Below are 19,663 nucleotides of genomic sequence, written 5' to 3' on the forward strand. Positions count from 1 at the left end.
AAGGCACAAATCTGTTAATTCCTTTGCAGTTCTCTTGCAGTGGCTTCCAACTGGATTTAGAATAAAATATGAACCCCTTACCTCTGTATGTTACCTGACCACTGCTTACCTCCGCAGACCTGCTGCCTGTCACTCTCACCCTCACTCACTAACCCCCAGCCACTCTGGAAAGAGAGAGGAGAGGGGGAGGGAAGGGAGAGGAATAGTCATCTTGGAGACTGTAAGTTATTTCAGCAATCAGTTGACCCTCAGTAAATGAAAAGTTCTTACCATTCATTCAGCACATCAGTTTTGAGTCCCTCTTTATCCCTTCGAACGGCTGGGCTAACAGGGCAAATGAGACAAAGTCTCTGATCCTACATGGCCTGTATTGTAATGGAGAGTAGTCAAATTAAGAATATTTAACAGAATCCAGCATAGGCTAAAAGGCAGCTCTCAGAGACATTAAGAAGATGTTTTGATGGACGGGAGAAACATTTGGATATCCAAAGTGCACATCCTACCAAAAAGACTACAGAAGGGAACTCATGGATTGGTAAACTCTAGTGTATTCCTTCTTTAAAAGTCATACTTTACAGCCATTTGTAGTCATGTTTCCTACTCAGGAGTAGGTAATGATGCTTTTATGTTTGTGGGAAGAAATCATTCGTGAAGACATACTACTACCTTGAAATTATAGAACACCTTCCAAGTCATAAATGGTAACGTTTGAAAGAGAAATTGATTTTGTCTTTGACAACAATAGGCACACCTCTAGAAAAACAGTAATGGGGAAGGTGTTTTAACATCACACCACGAGTCTAGGGACAAATGTGATTAATTATGTGGTCTAACTGTTGACTCCTCCCTAACAAAGATTTCTTCAAAATGAGATGTGCAGAATCTCACTTACACAACTGAAAACATGGGAAACAATCTTCAAGGTAAAAGGTCCAGCATTTTTTTTTTTTTTAAAGAGCCTGGAAGAAAGGGACCCACATGTGAAGAGTAGTCAAGTGGTGATTTCAATTTTTTTCTTTCTGCTTATCTATAGTTTCTATTTTTTCTGTAATGAACATGTATGATTTATATAATTTAAATTAAGTTATTTTAAATGAAGAGAAGATGTTAACTTCTTTCCAATGACTGTATTTTCCAACTCTTTCTTTCGGAAAGGGACCAAAGAAGAGAGTTGTTTGTACCTTAGTGAGATTTGATAAAATTGTTGAGAAACTGAACGTGGTTTCAGGTTCTGCTTCTCCAGTTTCTTGAAGCTCTGGCCTTTTCTCCAATGTCCTGAATGCTTCTTGAATAACAGAATTGTGGTATCTAAACTTCTCCTTGCATTTCATTCAACTGAAGTGCCCTTTGACTCGTATCCTCGTTGGTTGGGTGCCACTCGTGTTGTGGTTCTTTTTTTCCACTTGTGAATGGCCTACACTTTTTAAGAAATTTTGTTTAAAATTTTATTTATGCATTGAGGTAAAAATGTGCGTTGAGTGAAATGCCTAGATCTTAGGTGTACAGATAGATGAGTTGTGACAGATGTATTCACCTATGTAACCAACACCCCAATCAAGTTATGGCGGCCAGCCCAGAGGGTTCACTAGTGCCAACTTTCCAGTCAATCCCCACCCTCCATAAGCAACTGCTCTTTTGATTTCTATCTCCATGGTTTCACTTTGCCTGTTGTTGATCTTCATATAAATGGAATCTTGTTGCGTGAATTCTTTCGTGTCTAGCGTCTGTCGTTCAGCCAAAGGGCCTTGAAATTCCATCATGTTGCCGTGTGTATCAGTAGCTCCCTTTCATTCTTGAGTAGTCTTCCCCTCTATTCCTGAACCACAATTTATTTACCCATTCTTTTGTTGATGGGCTCAATACCATCAACTTTTTTAAAAATATGTTTTTATTTTGTGAAATAGTTCAGAAAAAAGTGAATAGAATTGTATATGATAAATACTCGTGGATACATTCGGCTTTATCATCTAATTATTTGCTTCATATATTTTTTCTTCAGTATTTTAAAATTGTGGTAAAAAAAGCATATAACAAAATATATCATCTTAACCATTTTTAAGTGTACAATGAAGTATATTAACATTGTTGTGCAATACTTTGTCATCTTGCAAAACTGAAACTCTATATTCTTTTATACAACAACTGCCCCCCTTCCTCTCCTTCCAACCCCTGGCAACCACCATGCTATTTTCTAACTCTATGAATTTGACTATTCTAGGTCTCTTATACAAGTGGAACCATACAGTTTTTGTCTTGTTATGAGTGGCTTATTTCACTTGGCATATTGTCCCCAAGGTACATCCATGTGGTAGCAAGCGAAAGGATTTTCTTCTTTGTTAAGGCTGAATAATGGTGCATTGGATGATTGTACCATATTTTGCTTATCCATTCATCCACTGATGGACCCTTGGGTTGCTTCTGCCTCTTGGCTATCATGAATTATGCTGAGATGAGCATACCTCTTAAGAGAAATATCTCTTTGAGACTCTGCTTTTAATTCTTTCAGATATATATCCAAAATGGGATATATGGTGGTTCTATTTTTAATGTTTTGGAAAACTGCCATCCAATTTCCATAGTGGCTGCGCCATTTTATATCTGCAGCAACAGAGCTTCAAATGTTATTTTGAAAGAGTCAAATATTGTAGTTAGAGTGGAAGTCCTAGGCTTCCTTTGCCTTTCACTCTCTTCTTCCTCCGGCCAGAGAAAGTCACTGTCTCAGATTTGATACTTCTGTTGCCCATGCATGCTTTTATATTGCTTTCTTGACTTTTGGCCTCTGTTACTGTGGATATCTGCTGTCACTCTGATTTTTGTGTTATTCTAGAGATAATGTTTTTTTTTTTCCTCTCTCTCTGGTGGTTTCTTTTGAAATTCTGCAGTTTTACTACAGGTTGTCTAAGTATGGCCAGGTGCAATTGTTTTTAAAATTGCTGATGTTCTAAAATGTTTTAAAATTAATTTTGCTCAATGGTCAGAAAATGCTTTTACTCTGAGGACCCGGGTCTTTCTTCAGTTCTGGAAAATTAGCAATAATTTATCTTCAGATATTGCTTCTTCACTGTTCTCTCCACTCTCTTATTTTGGAATTCCTGTTAAACAAATGTGGGAGCCTTAGAAAGTCTCCCTACTTCAGTTACTTTTTTATCCCTTTGTCTCCCCACCACACTGTGAACATTTCAGTTCTATGTTCCTGTTAACAAATGCACTCTATATTCTGCTGGAGTTTATCCCATTCATTGCATGGTTTGTTTCAGTAGCTATATTGTTTATCTCCAAGATTTTTAGTTAGTTTTTTCACATTTACCTATTATTTAATAATCTATACATATTTTTAAAATAGAAGTTATGCTTTATTTCCATGAACATTTTAAGTACGATTAAAGCCTGTCAAAGTCTATAATTAGTTTAATCTAGAGGGGACAAATGTTAAAGTACTTATTTTGCTGGTTATATTTTTCCCCCTATATAATTGGACTCCGTGACCCATTTACGTATTTTCTCCTTAAAAAATTGTCTTCATTCTTCAGTTTTCATTTAAAGATAGTAAAACAGAGGGCCATGCTAGCCTCTCTGTGATAATGCCAGAACGTTTAATGATGTTTTAATGATGTAAAATGATTCCTACAAGGATACTGTCTAAATCTTAACACTCACCTAAAATATGGTTTAAGGTTTTTCTGATATTAAAATCATGTATACATTTATAAAAATTCAAATGACTTGAAAGTATTTAAAGCAGAAAACAAAGATTATTTCATATTAATAAAGATCCTGTCAAACATTTTATAAAATAAATATAGAGATTATAGTTAAATGTTTTTAAAATTTTTTTAACAAAATAGGCCATTGCATTATAGGCATTTTTCACGTAATAAATTACAGATATCATTGCATAATAATAAATATAATATTATATCTATTTTTGAAAACGGGTTTTCTGGCATTAGTGGGTAGGAATAGGATTGGGTTTATTTGAGCAATCCCCCGTTGCTGGGCATTTAGGTTGTTTCTAGGTCACTGTAATAAACATTGCTAGGAACGTACTTTTAAATATCTAGAATTGTGAGCCTCTTTCAGAATAATATATGCTATCTAAATATTTTTCATTACCCTTGCTTTTTGTTATTGTACTAATACAACATAAAATTTACCAGATTAACTAAGTGTGTACTTAAGTGACATTAAGTCCATTCACACTGTTGTGCAATTATTCTTGCTTTCAACTGAGTGTGAAGCCACAGACTGATTGAAGAAATCTCCTTGTGATGAAATACGTTGCAGACAAGACTCAAGAAATCCTAGGCTTGCTTTAAGTTTTTAAGTGTTTTATATCTCTGCCTTTGATAATGTGGATTTTTGTCAGAGTAATTGGGAAATGTCATATCCATGAGATAACCAAAAAGAAAGACTTAACATTTGTTCGCTACCTGCAAATAGCATAGAAAACTATGAATGAGTTGTTTTAAAAGATGCTGGAAATTTAAGGGTTGAAATATTTTGTTCCACAAACCTGATCAGACTTGTATTTATTTTTCATTTGTTTGAGCAGGATGTTCATTGCCCAGGTTAGTAAGGAAAAGAAGGCAGTTGTTCTGAAACTGACTTAAAGATGATCTGGGATTATTTTCTATGTTAAAAAGCAAGTAGCAATTATTTGGTTTTTCTGGATGTAGGAAAAAGGCTGGATCCAAAAATAAAATAAAATAAATCATCAATAACTCATCCACATGGAGTTGTAACATTTTAGAGTATTTCCTTCCAGTCTTTTTTTCTATGTAAACTCGGAAGATACATCATTTTCTTTATTTGACTTGCTTAGATTATCATTTCACAAAATGTATTCTGAGGAATATTAGTCTTATGTCCTTTGATAAGAAGCTGTTTGTGGTCATCAGTTCAGAAGACTAACTATTTTCTTGATTTAGAAATTTATAATTCTCGTTGGCAAGTTCATAGCTTTTTGGTTAATAAATATCTCTATATTTATTTAACCCACCATTCTCCAGACCAATTTGATCCAAGAATCCTCCTGTTACAATGTTTTAATAGTCTCAGTAGGTGTTGATGATGGTAGAACAGCTGTTGATGATTACATTACTTGCAATCTGCCAATTTTCATCATTTCTTATTTGCGCCAACAAGCAGAGTAATTGCTTTCTGTGCTGTTGGGATCCCAGTCTCTTCGGTACGTGAGATGCCGTTTCTGCTGGACTGATAGAAAACTAATAGAGGACATGGATTAAGAGCTCAGTTTAGAGGCAGTCTTTAACTCAAATCCCTATGTTTCAGTTTTAATATCTGTAAAAGGAGCTTAATATAAGTATCCACTATCCAAGATGGTGAAGAAATTGGCATACATAAAACACTTCACACAGGCTTAGAGATAGTAAGTGCTCAAAAATGTTAGTAACGTGGCTGTAGAATTAATAGCAGTAGTAATAGCAGGCGATTATCAAATTAATAGTAATAATAGCAGCAACAGTACTAGGAGTTGTAGCAGCAGCTGTAGTAATAGTAGTAGCCGTGCTAGTAGTGGTGATGGTAATATTAACAGTGGTACCGATAAGACTTAGTATATTAGTATAGTGTAATAACATCCTCACACCTTCAGAAGTTACACAATTAATTTACCTTTGAAATTAAACCAAAATCAAATTGATTTAAGAATTTTGTGATGGCTTATAAAACAATTAAATCACAGCAGTAAATCTCTACTTGTAATTCACACGACCCTGGGGTCTGGTAAGAGCCAGACAGGCTGGGTATTTTGACTCATGGGAAGCACTTGCCTCGTAAATTGAAGAGCCCCATCCTGAGGCAATGCAGCCATGGGTCAGGGAAATTTGAGGAGAGAGCTGGGCATTTATTTCACACTCTCAAAATCTTCAGGCAATTTGTAGCCAGTGAGCAGAGTCGTGGTGACCCACATGGAATTGCATAAGAGAATAGCATGCCACAAACAGGACAGACCTGATTTATTTAGTAACATTTGGGAACCGTTTAAAGAAGTTGTGTCCATTTATAGCTAGTGCTTGGGGCTGAAGAAGGAGATGGTTTATCCACAGTCTTCCCTCTCCTGAATGAAGGTGAGATGGAAAAATGAATGGATCCAAGAAAAAAGTGCTTCCTCTTACCGTAAGGACTTTCTATAAATGTCTCAAGCTTTAAACATTTCTTTTACATGTGTTTTATGTGCTGTTTTGAAAAGAATAAAATTGAAAAGCCATTTATCTTTGTCTTGAACAATATTTATTAGGTATCAGGCAGAAAAAAAAAGTCACACAATTTATTCGTGGAAGTATATTAATAGCGAATGCTTAATAAGCATTTACCATGGATTATGTTATTTCGTTTCTTCCAACAATCCTATAAAGCAGAGACACTTATCATCCCATGTTTACAGATGAAGTGATGATGCCCAGATTTTGACTTGCCCAGTGTTGGGGAGGAAAAAATTGTCTTGGTGCCTTCCTAGGTTCTCCAGCTGCGGCCCTGTAAATTGGACTGCCAAAAGACAGATTCACGAACCACAAAATAAAAGCCTACAAATTATTACTTAATACAAGGTTTGCATGACACAGGATTCTTCCTAAGGAAATGTAGACCTCAAGAAATGTTAAACTTGAGCATTTGTACACTACGTTTGAGGAAGAGTGGAAAGTTATGGGGAAATGTGATGGGACAGAAGGATATGAGCAAAGGTAGTAAACTAGGGGAAGCTGAGCATGGCCTGCTTGTTTGGACTCATCTTGGTCCCTCTGTCTTCAGACATGAGGATGCTTCTCCCACACGAGGATCTGATTACCTACTTCCGGGATGGAGAGGGAGGTCAGAGAGAACTTCCTGCAGCTGCTGTTTCTCAAATTCCTTCAGCTGAAAATATGCCCTCTGCCAAGGTGCCATATTTTGGGGTAGCCTGTTCTGAACCTCATCACTGCAGAGTTGCTGAAGGTCTCTGAGCCTGCTGTGTGACATGAGTGGCTTGCAATAGCGCCATGATTCTCATACTCATGTGTACATCAGAATCACCTGGAGAGCTTTCAAAAAATACAGATTCCTGGACCCAAACCCGAGAATACTGATTTAGTCACTTCTGAGGGGTGGAAGTCCCATGTACTTAGTAAGCCTCTGCCAGACATTCTGATCTGTGATGCCCTATCTGCCTCTAAATGTCAATCGATTCTCCTACAGCTTGTTACTGTCCCTTGGCATCAGGGCTGGATTCTGATGTGAGCAGCTTGCTGACGTGGCAGAAGCAGAACATCATTAAAAGAAAGCACAAGTAAATCATCTGTACGTCCAATGAGGCTAATTACACCAGCCAAACCCTCCCTGTCAGCATATGGACAAAATGCACGGTGGAAGCAGCTGGCAGAGATGTACCCACTTCTTAAACACATTCAGCAAGATGGAAGTGAGCCGGTGCAGCGCTCCTTACAGAAATTGCTAAGTCTGCGTGATCATCAAAAACATTTGGTCACCGGAATAGAGCTTGAATGTGAAAGCTTTCAAGCAACAATTCAGATCATTTTCTTGGGATAGCTTCATATTTACATGCAAATGGTGTTTTTTTTTTTTTTTATTTTCTTCATACACAATTCCATCTAAAAGCCTGTTGAGTTTCTTTCTGTAAGAGCAACAAGATTTTTTGAAAAACTCTTTGGTGATTGCCGTTAATATAATGATTTCTATTGTGGAAGTGGTTTATGCAATGTATTATATTTTACAGTGGGCTTTGGTTTTCTTTAAGTGTTTGTGTGATTATCCATGAAAATAGGAGACGAGTAATATTTAACATTAATGGAAGGTTTACTCTGTGCCATGCACCATCCTACTTAATTTATATACCTGTATCTGTATTATCAGTGTCTATCTCTACACTTGTTTAGTTCTCTCAATAATTGCATATGATAAATATTACTCTCAGATCTCTTTTATATGATGAGGAATCTGGGCTAAGTAAGTTGCCCAATATCACATATTTACTAAGGAGTGGAGCTGGCATGTGAATCCAGCAGACTGAGTCCAGATCCTCCACTTTGATATTTAGATCAGTATTTCCCAAAGTATGAATTTTGGAAAGTACTTGCACAGGATATTAATGATTTTTAAAAGAAAAAAGAAAGCATGAATTAACTCAGTAAGTTTGGGGAGTATTGGGCTAAACAAATAGGTTTCTTTTGCACATGATTTTTCAGAATCTCGAAAAGCTCATGTGCTTTAGAAATCTCTAAAAGACAAATGCAGAATATAACATTTCCAAACCTCCGAGGCCAACAGTAAGTTGCCACAATGCATCTGTGTTCTTTACTTTAAAAATGATCGTTCGAGTAAACTGGTAATTCCTTTCTGGGGAATAATTTAGCCATATACATGAAAAGCCTCTCAATCTTGGTGTGTTCAAAATAAACCACTGGGGTGGGGAAGAAAATATTAGAACATCTATTTAAAATTTCTCACATTTAATTTTGTGTGTTTATGTTTTGTTATATAGATGTTATGTAAATGTATATATAAATTCATTTATATTGATAAATATTATAAATACATATTTAAGTGTATATTGTTTGATCATATATTATACATAATTATAAATTATGTATAATTTTAGAATAGTAACATGTATATAAGCTGCAAATAATTTAATAGGTATGTACTGGGGATGGGCTGCACTAATACTGAGGGGCTTACTTAGCCACACATAAGAAAAGCCTTCAATTTCTTCATATGCTTTGACCCAGGAATTTCACTCCTTGGAATGTATTCAGTTTATCCTAAAGAAATAATAACCTTGCATGTGACAAATACTTAACTACAGGGGGTATTTATTGAAGAAACACTTGTACTTGTGAGCATTGAAAACAGTCCAAATATCCAACAACGAGATTGGTTACATTCATTATGGTACTGCCATATAAAGAATCTTAACAGGGAGCTATTGAAAATTATATAGTAGTAGAATACACTAGAGTCTAGGGGAAAAAAATCATGATTTTGTAAAACACAGATGACAAAAGAGTTCCTATGCCTGGAAGAAAGGATTGACTGGAATAACAAATCAAAATGTTAATAGTGGTAGCTCTTGGTGGTGTGAGAAGGGGCAAGTTTTATTTTCTTTATGCTTCCTTGTGTTTTCCTAAGTCTTGTACAGTAAATGTGCATTTTTGAGTAAGCATTATATTCGTAAGTTTCAAAATGTGGTGGGTTATAGAAGAGGGTGCAGTAACAGTCTTTGTGGTCCTGTCTCCCAGACAATGCCTTCCTGTCTCCAGCAGCATCCATCGTTATTTTTTTTAACATTTTTTTATTGATTTGTAATCATTTTACAATGTTGTGTTATTTCTTTCTGTGTATCTTTCCAAGGATGTGTTGTGTTGATAAAATTTGCATATATACATGTACTCTTTTTACCCTTTATGACATAGACAATAGCATATAATACACACTGTTTTGTAGTTTGCTATATTGAATAAACTGGCACACGTGTCATTTCATCCCTGTGGATTCATTCCTAAGAGTGGAATTGTAGGTCAAAGAAAATGTACATTTGTCATTTGGATAAATATTGCCATCTTGTCCTCTGAAGTTATGAAAAAATCTTTTCATATTTCCTTCCAGTACTTTAATGGTTTGAGTGGTTTTATTTTTTTTTAACATTTTAATTTAGATCCATTTAAATTTTTATCCTGGCTTAATGGGTACTTAATAAGGAAAATAAATGATCTGAAATATTAAACTCCTCACTCATAGTGGAAATTCAAGTGCTGGTTGTCTTCATCTGTTTAGATCACAGGATCTAGATGCAAATAAGGACGGCTTGGAAAGGTTCAGCTTACGTGGCGGGTGAGTGACATAGCCAGACCTCTGCTCGGCTGTATGCGGGTTTATTTGCTTCCAGAGTCTCATGGTAGTGAAGAGGCAAGCCCTGAGAGCTTGATTTCCACCTTCACGTAAATTTTCCCGTTCAATAGAATTCAAGTTGCTGTTTGGATTTACCTTCTGAAATATCGTAAGTTGTTTTAATCATTTAAATGAAAAGAAGTGGTCTCCCCTGCAGGAATGGGGTCTCTGTGTATGGGCTGCATGAATTTGTGTAGGACAATGTGAGAGCACATAGGAAGGGAATTAATGTTATTTCTGCAGAGATTCTGCAGACCTGTTACTGACTGGTGAGCCTAAGCAGCTGGACCGAAATGTCAGATGGATTTGCCCAGCTGACTCAAGTTGCCAAAAAGAGAGGCGCATAGTAGCTCCATAAATTGACCCTCTCCAGCCAAGCCCTGCTTAATATAGTTACGGCATGAGCTGAGCTGTAGTCACTCCTAGCAGCTCAGCAAGCACCACTGGGTGCTTTTCTTGGGGGGAAAAAATTGCTCAAGGTGGTGTTGACCTGGGACACCTGTTAAGTGGGGGAAACGTCTTGAGAGCTTTAAAAATATATATATACCTTCTTGATTTCTCCTTTTCTAGCAAGACAGAAAAATATAGGAAAAAAAAATCATGTCAGAACATAGCAGGAATTCAGATCAAGAAGAACTCTTTGATGGGGAGATTGATGAAGATGAAATCTTGGCCAACTTGTCCCCAGAAGAGCTCAAAGAACTACAATCAGAAATGGAAGTCATGGCCCCTGACCCCAGGCTTCCCGCGGGAATGATTCAGAAGGATCAGACTGACAAGCCACCAACAGGAAACTTTGACCATAAATCTCTTGTTGATTATATGTATTGGCAAAAGGCGTCCAGACGCATGCTGGAAGACGAACGTGTTCCTGTCACCTTTGTGCCATCCGAGGTAACCGGGGATTTGTGTACGACGGAGAAATGGCTGCCTGGGCTGGGCTGGCACCTGTCCATGTTGTAACTGTCATTTCTCAAGACTCCTGTGTTTTGTCTTTTTTTTTTTTTTTTTTTTTTTTTGCTATTTTTAGATTATGGCAGATGGAAACTTTCTAAAACACTTATATTGGTATAATTGGGAGGAAAAGTGGTCCTTTCTTGTAAATATCTCTTTTAAAAATTGCTATGGCGGTTGTGGTGCAGGAAAGCCTGTACTCTGTAGACATGACGCTTAATGAAGTAACTCATAACCCAGAAGCATTTGTCCTACATGCTTCTTTTTTGGCTCACAGGACCCCTTAAGAGGCTGAAGCAAACTTTGTGTCCTCTCCTTCTGGTACATGCCAAGATATGCAATATTTCACATACAGTCTGAAAGGTGTCACAGTCCCCTGAAGTCCAGCCACACACCCTGCAATGAAACCCAAGTGAAAGAACTGAAAAAAATCCCTCATTACCACAGTGCGTTGGCTAACAGTGATGAATTTTGAAATTGATGTATTAAGGTGTTTTAAAGATAGTGCTTTCTTTAATTACGTTTCTTACATGAAAACTAGAATTGTGGTTCAATCTACGAACTTGTGCATTAGCATAATTTTTAAATGTTTCACTTAAAAATGACTTAGCAAAAAGAAGACAGAGATCCCGGCAGGTAAAGTCTCTTTTAGTTAGGCCTCCTGATACAGATAACATTCTTGCCACATTACTATCATGCTGGCTGTAATTTAAGGAAAGCTATAAACTGGTTTCATGGTCAGGAGGGTTTAAACATGTATTGCACTCAAGAAAATAAGTTGCTGGCTTGATCAGTTTAGAGTGTCAGGTACAATTTTTAGACATTTTACAACTAGATTAAAAGCCAATTCTGTATGAACACCAACTTCAGATTAAAAAAAAAAAGGGTACTTTGAACACTTTTTCTTCCTTCAGAATACTTGAAACAGCTTGATGGTTGGCTCCCCCTGCTGAGACAGATGAGAAATGCAGTGGTGAGGGCTGTAGGTAGTTAAGGTGTCTGTCAACTGTCAATTCCAACTTGTAATGTGCATAGCAGTAAAATCAAGTTCGTATTTTTTTAATTTTAGGTTTATCTTTTTTATTGAGATAACATTGGTTTATAACACTGTGTAAGTTTCATGTGTACATTATATTTCTACTTCTATATACCCAACAGCATGCTCACCACCAAAAATTTAGTTTCCATCTGCCACCGTACAGTTGATCCCCTTCACCCATTTTGCCCTCCCCAAGATCAAGTTCTTGCTCGGATGAGCCTGTGTGTCAAACTGCTACACCAGCTTTCAGAATGACACCTATGAGGTACACAAACTTTATAGGAAAGTGATAAGCAAATTCTAATAAACATTGATAATAGACTTATTTTCCCTCCCTGAGTAAGTAGTTGTTTCTAAATCTCTGATAATCTTGTCCCCTTTTGTAGCTGGCACTGCCTCCTAGACACTTCCCTTCCAAAGGAACTGGACCAGTAAGCCTGTTTCTGGATCATCCAGGGCAGTTTTCACAGAGCTGAGCAGACAAAATCAAAGTCAAGGGTTAAATATCAAACTGCTCTCATTTTCCCCACAATATCTTACATTTTCAGGGAAACTTGTTGTACACGTTATATTAGATTGGCAAACATATTAACCATGCAAATCTTGGTTAGGGCAATAAGGAAATGATTGTGTGACCCAGAGCTGTTGAATACAAAGATGCCTTTTCAGCTGTATACGAAACAAAGATTTCAATGAATGGATAGAAACATGCATAAGGTTTTCAAAACAATTTTTAACTGTTTCTGGAATTGAACACCAGCTTCAAAAACAATAGGTCTGAAAACAAAATTAACTAGGTTTCATTTTAATACATGGGATGAGATGAACACAGCCAAAAACATGTGCATTTGTGCATGTGTGTGCCTATAAAACTTTATTTTGATTGTATTTGTTTGCAAAACTAATATGTGTACTTTGTTTAAAAAACCATCAAAAACAGTCTAGAATTATATGATGTAAAAAGTGGAAATCCCCCCATTTCTTCCCTTCATCAGTTATCTTAATGGTTACTTCTCATCCTCAGAGATAACTACTAATTTAGTAAACATTACAACAGTCTTTGTTTCCTATACATTTATTAACTTATGTGTGTGTGTATATATGTATGTGTATAAATACACACATATACAAATGGAATTCTATAAATGCAGCTTACTGGCTTTTTTTCATTTAGTCATAAATCTTTTTATAATCTCCAATAGATACTGCTCTACTTCATATTTGTTCATGGCTATATATTCTAACCCTCCTAAACGTCTCTTTTAGGAAAATACTCAAGCGGTATGTGAAAAAATAGACAAAGGCAATAAAAATGTGTCCCAGTATTTAAAAGAAAAGCTTAATAATGAAATTGCTGCGCTTAGAAGAAAATCAAAGGACAGCAATGATGTTGAAGAAACAAATGATGATGATAATGAAGATAATGAAGATGATGGAGATGAAGAAGATGAGGGAGAAGACAACAGCACAGAGAGTGATGAGAAAACCAAAAGAGAAGAGGAAGGCGAAGTAAAGGAGCAAATCACAAATGGCGAGAACAGCTGCCAACAGGTGACTAATAAAGCATTTGAAGAACAGAAGGACAGACCTGAACCCCAAGAAAAAACTGAGAAAAAAATATCAAAATTAGATCCCAAGAAATTAGCTCTAGATACCAGTTTTTTGAAGGTAAGTGCAAGGCCTTCAGGAAACCAAACGGACCTGGATGGGAGCTTGAGGCGAGTGAGACAAAATGACCCTGACATGAAGGAACTCAACCTGAACAACATTGAAAACATCCCCAGGGAAATGTTACTGGACTTTGTCAACGCAATGAAGAAAAACAAACACATCAAAACCTTCAGCTTAGCAAACGTGGGTGCGGATGAGAGCGTAGCATTCGCCTTGGCCAACATGTTGCGTGAAAATAGGAGTATTACCACTCTCAACATCGAGTCCAATTTCATCACAGGCAAGGGCATCGTGGCCATCATGCGGTGTCTCCAGTTCAATGAGACACTAACCGAACTTCGGTTTCACAATCAAAGGCACATGTTGGGCCACCATGCTGAAATGGAAATATCCAGGCTCTTGAAGGCGAATAACACTCTCTTGAAGATGGGCTACCATTTTGAGCTTCCAGGTCCCAGAATGGTGGTAACCAATCTGCTCACCAGGAATCAGGATAAACAAAGACAGAGAAGACAAGAAGAGCAAAAACAGCAGCAACTCAAAGAGCAGAGGAGGTTAATAGCCATGTTGGAGAAAGGGTTGGGGCTGCCACCTGGGATGTGGGAGAGGCTGGGAGGACCAATGCCCGACTCTCGGATGCAGGAGTTCCTCCAGCCTCCTCCTCCTTCTCCTCCTCGACCTCCCAACCCCCAAGCGGTCCCCTTCAGTCGGCGAAATGAAGTGGCGAAAAAGCCATCGCAGGCTCCGCAGTACAGGACGGACCCCGACTCCTTCCGGGTGGTGCAGCTGAAGAGGATCCAGCGCAAATCCCGGATGCCGGAAGCCAGAGAACCACCCGAGAAAACCAACCTCAAAGACGTGATCAAAATGCTCAAACCGGTGCCGAGAAACAGGCCACCCCCATTGGTGGAAATCACCCCCAGAGATCAGCTCTTGAACGACATTCGTCACAGCAACGTCGCCTACCTGAAACCTGTAAGTAGGAGGAAGGAGACATGGTGAACACACAGCACAATTGACAGCTCCCAACTGGGAGATTCTAATTGTGACTAACTGAGGAAAACCCACCAGCATTACCATAGATCTAAATTGCTGGTCATCCCCAAAGGCATGTCTTTTTAACTTCCGTAACAGTGATACTAACAGCTAACGTGTATTGAGCGCTGATGATGGACCAGATTCACTATGAATTATCGCGTATTATATAGGGTTATATACCTAACCCTGTAAGGTAGGTGTTATTGTTCTCACTGTTAAATAAGAAGGAAACTGAGGCTTAGAGACGTGAAATAACATATGCAGGAGGAACAGCTTGGAAGGGGTAGAGCTGACGTTGATGTTCAGTTCTGAGTCCGGGGTCAAGCTTTCATTCACCCCATCCACACAGAGCAGACCAGCAGAGATCCCCGGGGAGCCTGCTGCAGGAAAAAATAAGCATGAAGTCCAAGGGGGCTAGTTGTTTGTGGGCGAGTGCTCCCATTGTGCTTTCAAAACAATTGGTTCTTTTGCAGCAGATGGATGGAGACTACCTGCCATGGCAATCAGACTCTTTTTTTAAGGTGGGCAGACAAATAATGAACCACAGATTTGCATCTCCAGGAATGAACGGAGCCGTCATTCACTGTTATTTCCTTTTCGTATTTCCTGTGATTCGCAATTACTGCTGCTGTTAGAGGAACATCTTGTATTCCTTGCAGCTTAAGTTATACAAATGCATTTTTGTATGGTCATCACTGTGACGGCATTGATAGAGGCTGAAAGGTGTGTGTCTGGAGGCCACGGTTGATAATTAACTGTGTTATTTTTAAATCTAGTGTGGAATTTAGCCAAGGTATTACGTTGGCAAGAGAGTATATTATTTCATCGTATAGAGTCATAGTTTTTTCAAGATGTTTTAAACACATTCCTATGTAAGCTTGTTTTTCTGCTTTTAAGAGCTTTATATTCTAAAATAATATAACTTACTTATTCACATGTATACATATGGATGTCCCGTTTTCCCATCTCCTAGTAATACAGAATTGACAATATTCCATCCTCCTACATCGAAGATGACTTCCAGCCCTTTCAACTGTGATTTAAAGGGACTCCGATTCTTCCTGGGGCAGGGGCCAGGGTGAGAGCTCTAGAGGTCACATGAGATCAGGCGAGGGTTCTTTGCCCACCCTTGGGCACAACATCAAGACCTTCTGCACCTGCTCCTCTCCCGGCAGTCAGACCTCTGTAGGGAGTGGATCAGGGTGTTGTTTTGAAAGAAGCTAGCGCTCTCACTCAGTAACCTGTCACCAAAGCAAACGCAAAGTCAGAAAATAACATGAGTCTGAAAGGAATAAAAAGCCGTCTTTCAAAAATCTGCCTTAAAGACTGCATGTGGATTCAGCATAGAAGAGAGAATGAAGTTGAAGTGGTCATCTGACCCAAGACCCTGCCTCCTAAGGGAATGTTCTACTGAGCAAATCTGCTTTCCCTGGGATCTGCTGCTTTTCATCCATCCACTTACTCATCACTGCAATAAACACTTGTGTAGCGTTGCCACGTGTCGGGCACTATCAGAGGGTCAGGGATACAGCGGTGAACAAGACAGGTATAGTCTTAAGCTCATGGAGCTTACAGTGTTGGTTTTAGAGTTTTCATGGTCAAGACAGTGCTTTTTAGTTAACTGAGAACACCTGCTTTGAGTCCAGATTCTAGAGCAAAAGACTTTAAAATAAATTCATGATGATAATGACCAAAATGACACACCCTAGGTAGTACTACATTTTCTATTTTCAGTCAGCTCTAAAGCGCTATCAGTTTTGTGTTTTGTTTTTAACGTCCCCTAAGAATAACAGGCTGCAGGTAAACTCTGACGTGGGTTGTGGATGGTGGTCTTGCATGTCAGCCTCTGCTTTGAAATGTCTTTGATCTATTCCAAGGGGCTGGTGTTTTCTCCTGCTGTCAGTTGCCTGGCTTGGCCTGCAATAGGCACCTCTTTGCATGTATCTCACATACGGAATGTTACACAACTTCATCTGCGTGGTCCTGTAAAATGCTCTGCAAGGAAAATGTGAAAATGCATCGTCGTGCTGACAAAAATGTCACTGCACTAATGTCAGTTTGCTCCCTACTGCCACGTCTTGGCACCTCACTGCGTACATAATGAATGTCTGCTTTAATGCCGAATCAGAGTGTAATCTTTGAAAAGGCATTTTTAAAATCTTTTTTATTTTGAAATCATTTGAGACTTGCGGAAGTTCAAAAGAGTATGGAGGATCTTTAAACACCCATCACATTCTGTCACATTTGCTCTGTCATTCTTTAAAGGGTATTTTAAATGACAGTACGTCTGCACGTGTGTGGGTCCAACAGGACACCGAGCTCAACGGAAAGTCTTAACAATGTGAAAAGCTACAATGTGTTCATGCTCACACCTGCAGCCGGCTGTTGTAAAACCTTGATGACTGTAGGATACTTTCTGATTTGGGACCATGGAAACATCAAAAAAAAATGCACGTCTTAGACTCGTAAAATACTGTGAACACCATCAGTGGTGATATCACAAGATCCCAGCAGAAAGGGCTACTTTTAGCCAGTCAGCTGTCACTTTAGCGAAGTAAAACTAAAGATTTATTGAGACTTTCCCCCCACTTGTGTTTTGGAGGACAGAGATGCTCTCTAAATCCCTGGATTTTCAAACATGAAGTTAAAATTAAAACCCAATTTGGAAATCTTTTAATTTTTTTTTTTACTCATGCTCCTACCTAAAACATTGAATGTCCATAAACAGCCTTAGAAATTATTTATTCTTAGAAAACTTAAAAAGGAAAAAAGGTTCTTTTTTTTTCTTTTTCCTCTCATGGACTTGGAAATCATACTTCTGTATTTTCTAGAGCATAGCTTATTAAGTAGTCAGTTTATATTTTAAATTTTTACTTTTTTATTTTAATGTTTATTCTCTCCACCTCCCATGCTTCTGGCTTGGGACCCCTGAAATGAAGCTTCTGGCAAAGTATGAAGGAAAGTCTGTGTACTTACTTGGCTCAAAAGCTCCCTCCTCCAAGAAGCTGCACATTTAATTCATTGTGAGAGAGAGGTGTACTGTGGACCAGATATTGAAAGCTAGTGGATTATAAGCCCTCGATCTGCAGGCCTATTTTGTGTGGCTTGAGTATTATTGTACAAGTTATAAAATATCACATAATAACATCCAGATACCTGGCGGCACTTGAAACATCAGATCCAGCTGGCATTTGCGTAGCACACATCAGTGGCGTCGGTGTGTTGGCTCCTCCCTTAGGATAGATGATGGACCGTCCATTTTTCCTGTCTCCACCATGCCCTACTGCCTAATACCTGGCCTTTCTCACTCATTTACATTACTTAGTTGACTCCTGTAGAATTTTGTAGTTTGTTTTGTTGCTTTTATTGTTTTTAGCTGTGTTTTAAGTCTTTGTCTTATCCAGCAAACTGAATTTATTAGGGGATCGCTGATTCATTTTCCTGTGAGTTGATAGAAACTCTGAGTCAATGTGATGCCAGCCCAAGATAAACACATTAGGTTTGTGCAGGTTGATCCATGCCCAGTAAATGTATGATTTCCTTTCCTCTTTAAAAAAGTTTCATGGTCCACTCACTGCCTACCATCCCAGAGGAGTATTTGTACTTTTCACTGAGATAAAAATCTCATCTGCAGCAAGTGTATGATTCCCTGAGGCCAACTGCATTTCTGTCATAGGCAACCACTGGTGCCAATCAAACAAAATAACTATTTTTTTTTAACATATCCAATATATACGTATCTTTTTAAATGGCTCCAATATGGCTCCTTATCACAAAAGGCACCAAACCATCCGTAGTGAATACTCTTCTGTATATTTCCATTACCCCTCATTTGTGCCTCTGTTCCGGCATCTCCCACCTTGTGTCTCAAGTTGACAGCCCTTAGGGACACACTGTAGGTCTCCTAGTGGATTCTGAGATCCTCAAGGCAGGTCTTCCTCGTCTCTATCCTGGACATCCATTGAGGTGTTGACCCAGAGCAGGAGCTGAACTCGAGTGTGCCGAATTAAACAACCCATGCTGGAGTGGATTTTCCCATCCTGCCCCATCTCTCCCAGTCTGTGTGAGTGTAGGTGTGTTTGTGCACTGTGTAATGCTATACACACACACCCTTTAAAAAAAAAAAACTAATTTTGACCAACAAGCGAAGGGGGAACAGGGCCCCCTAACAATACTGCAAGTTGATTCTTGTTTAAGTTTTGTATTTTTATAACATCAATTCTAGCTGTCTTTTCCTTTATGGTTTCTCTTTTATGTCTGCTTACAAATGGCTTTTTTGAAGCTTTTAAAAAATATTTGTCTATCTTTCTTGCTGCTTTTATAGTTTTTGCTTTTTAAAAAAATATTATGTGTTATAGATGAAGTAAAGGATTTGATTTTGAAATTAGTAGAAAACAAGAAGCCCGCTTTTTCTGTTTCTTTGCCAAATAGCCAACCAGTGATCATTTAGTGACTCTTGTTGTTTTTCCCAGTGATCTGAACTGCCACTTTGGTCATGTTTTAAATACATCATTGTATCTCTAGCTTTACTATGTTGGGGCATTGCCATGTTTTGCTTTTTAAAGTATTTTTATTAATTTGGAACCCTTCCATGTATACAAACATACATCAGGAATAACATACTGTAAAAATATTTTTTTCTACTCAACAATACAAAGAACACAGTTTTGACTGTTTTTGCAGCATTGCCGTTATTTTAAATAACTGGCATTATATAGTTGGCTGATGGGGGTTCTTCACTGCTGATTGTTTCCCATGGGTGAGCCCTAGCAAATTGCAGTCACGGCCCCCCGCCCTCCTGAAAGTTTGGCACTAGGTGGGGAGAGAGAATCACAGGGAAGACCATCTCGTTTGAAGCTTGTGCAGGCAGCAGCAATGCATCAAAGATTCTCTTCAATGGTCAGGATGTTGAGAAACCTTTTTAGCCTAAGGTTATAGTCAGAGAACTGGCTAAAGGGGGCTCATAGCAGATGGCCAGAATGGTTCATCACATTAACACTGGGCATGGGCAATAGAAGGAGAGACATTATTAGTCCTTATTATACAAACTCTGAGTGT

At 38.3% G+C, this 19,663-nt stretch overlaps 1 protein-coding gene across 3 annotated transcripts in view; it reads left to right on the forward strand.

Annotated features, from left to right (window-relative positions):
* The window catches only part of LMOD3 (leiomodin 3), a 42,943-nt gene that overhangs the window by 16,256 nt on the left and 7,024 nt on the right, over positions 1–19,663 (forward strand). For 2 of the 3 annotated variants that reach the window (XR_010384803.1, XM_031470715.2), the window contains exons 2-4: positions 9,790–9,846; positions 10,474–10,797; positions 13,163–14,542. Coding sequence is in view for 2 of the 3 variants with exons in the window: in XM_031470715.2 (XP_031326575.2) it covers positions 10,504–10,797; positions 13,163–14,542 (1,674 nt within the window). In the remaining variant the exon portion in view is untranslated. Of the gene's footprint in view, positions 1–9,789; positions 9,847–9,891; positions 10,013–10,473; positions 10,798–13,162; positions 14,543–19,663 lie in introns of those variants that run through there. The other variant, XM_010987389.3, reaches the window with a different exon arrangement.

Source organism: Camelus dromedarius, chromosome 17 (assembly GCF_036321535.1).
Source record: "Camelus dromedarius isolate mCamDro1 chromosome 17, mCamDro1.pat, whole genome shotgun sequence".
In the NCBI taxonomy this organism is placed as follows: domain Eukaryota; kingdom Metazoa; phylum Chordata; class Mammalia; order Artiodactyla; family Camelidae; genus Camelus; species Camelus dromedarius.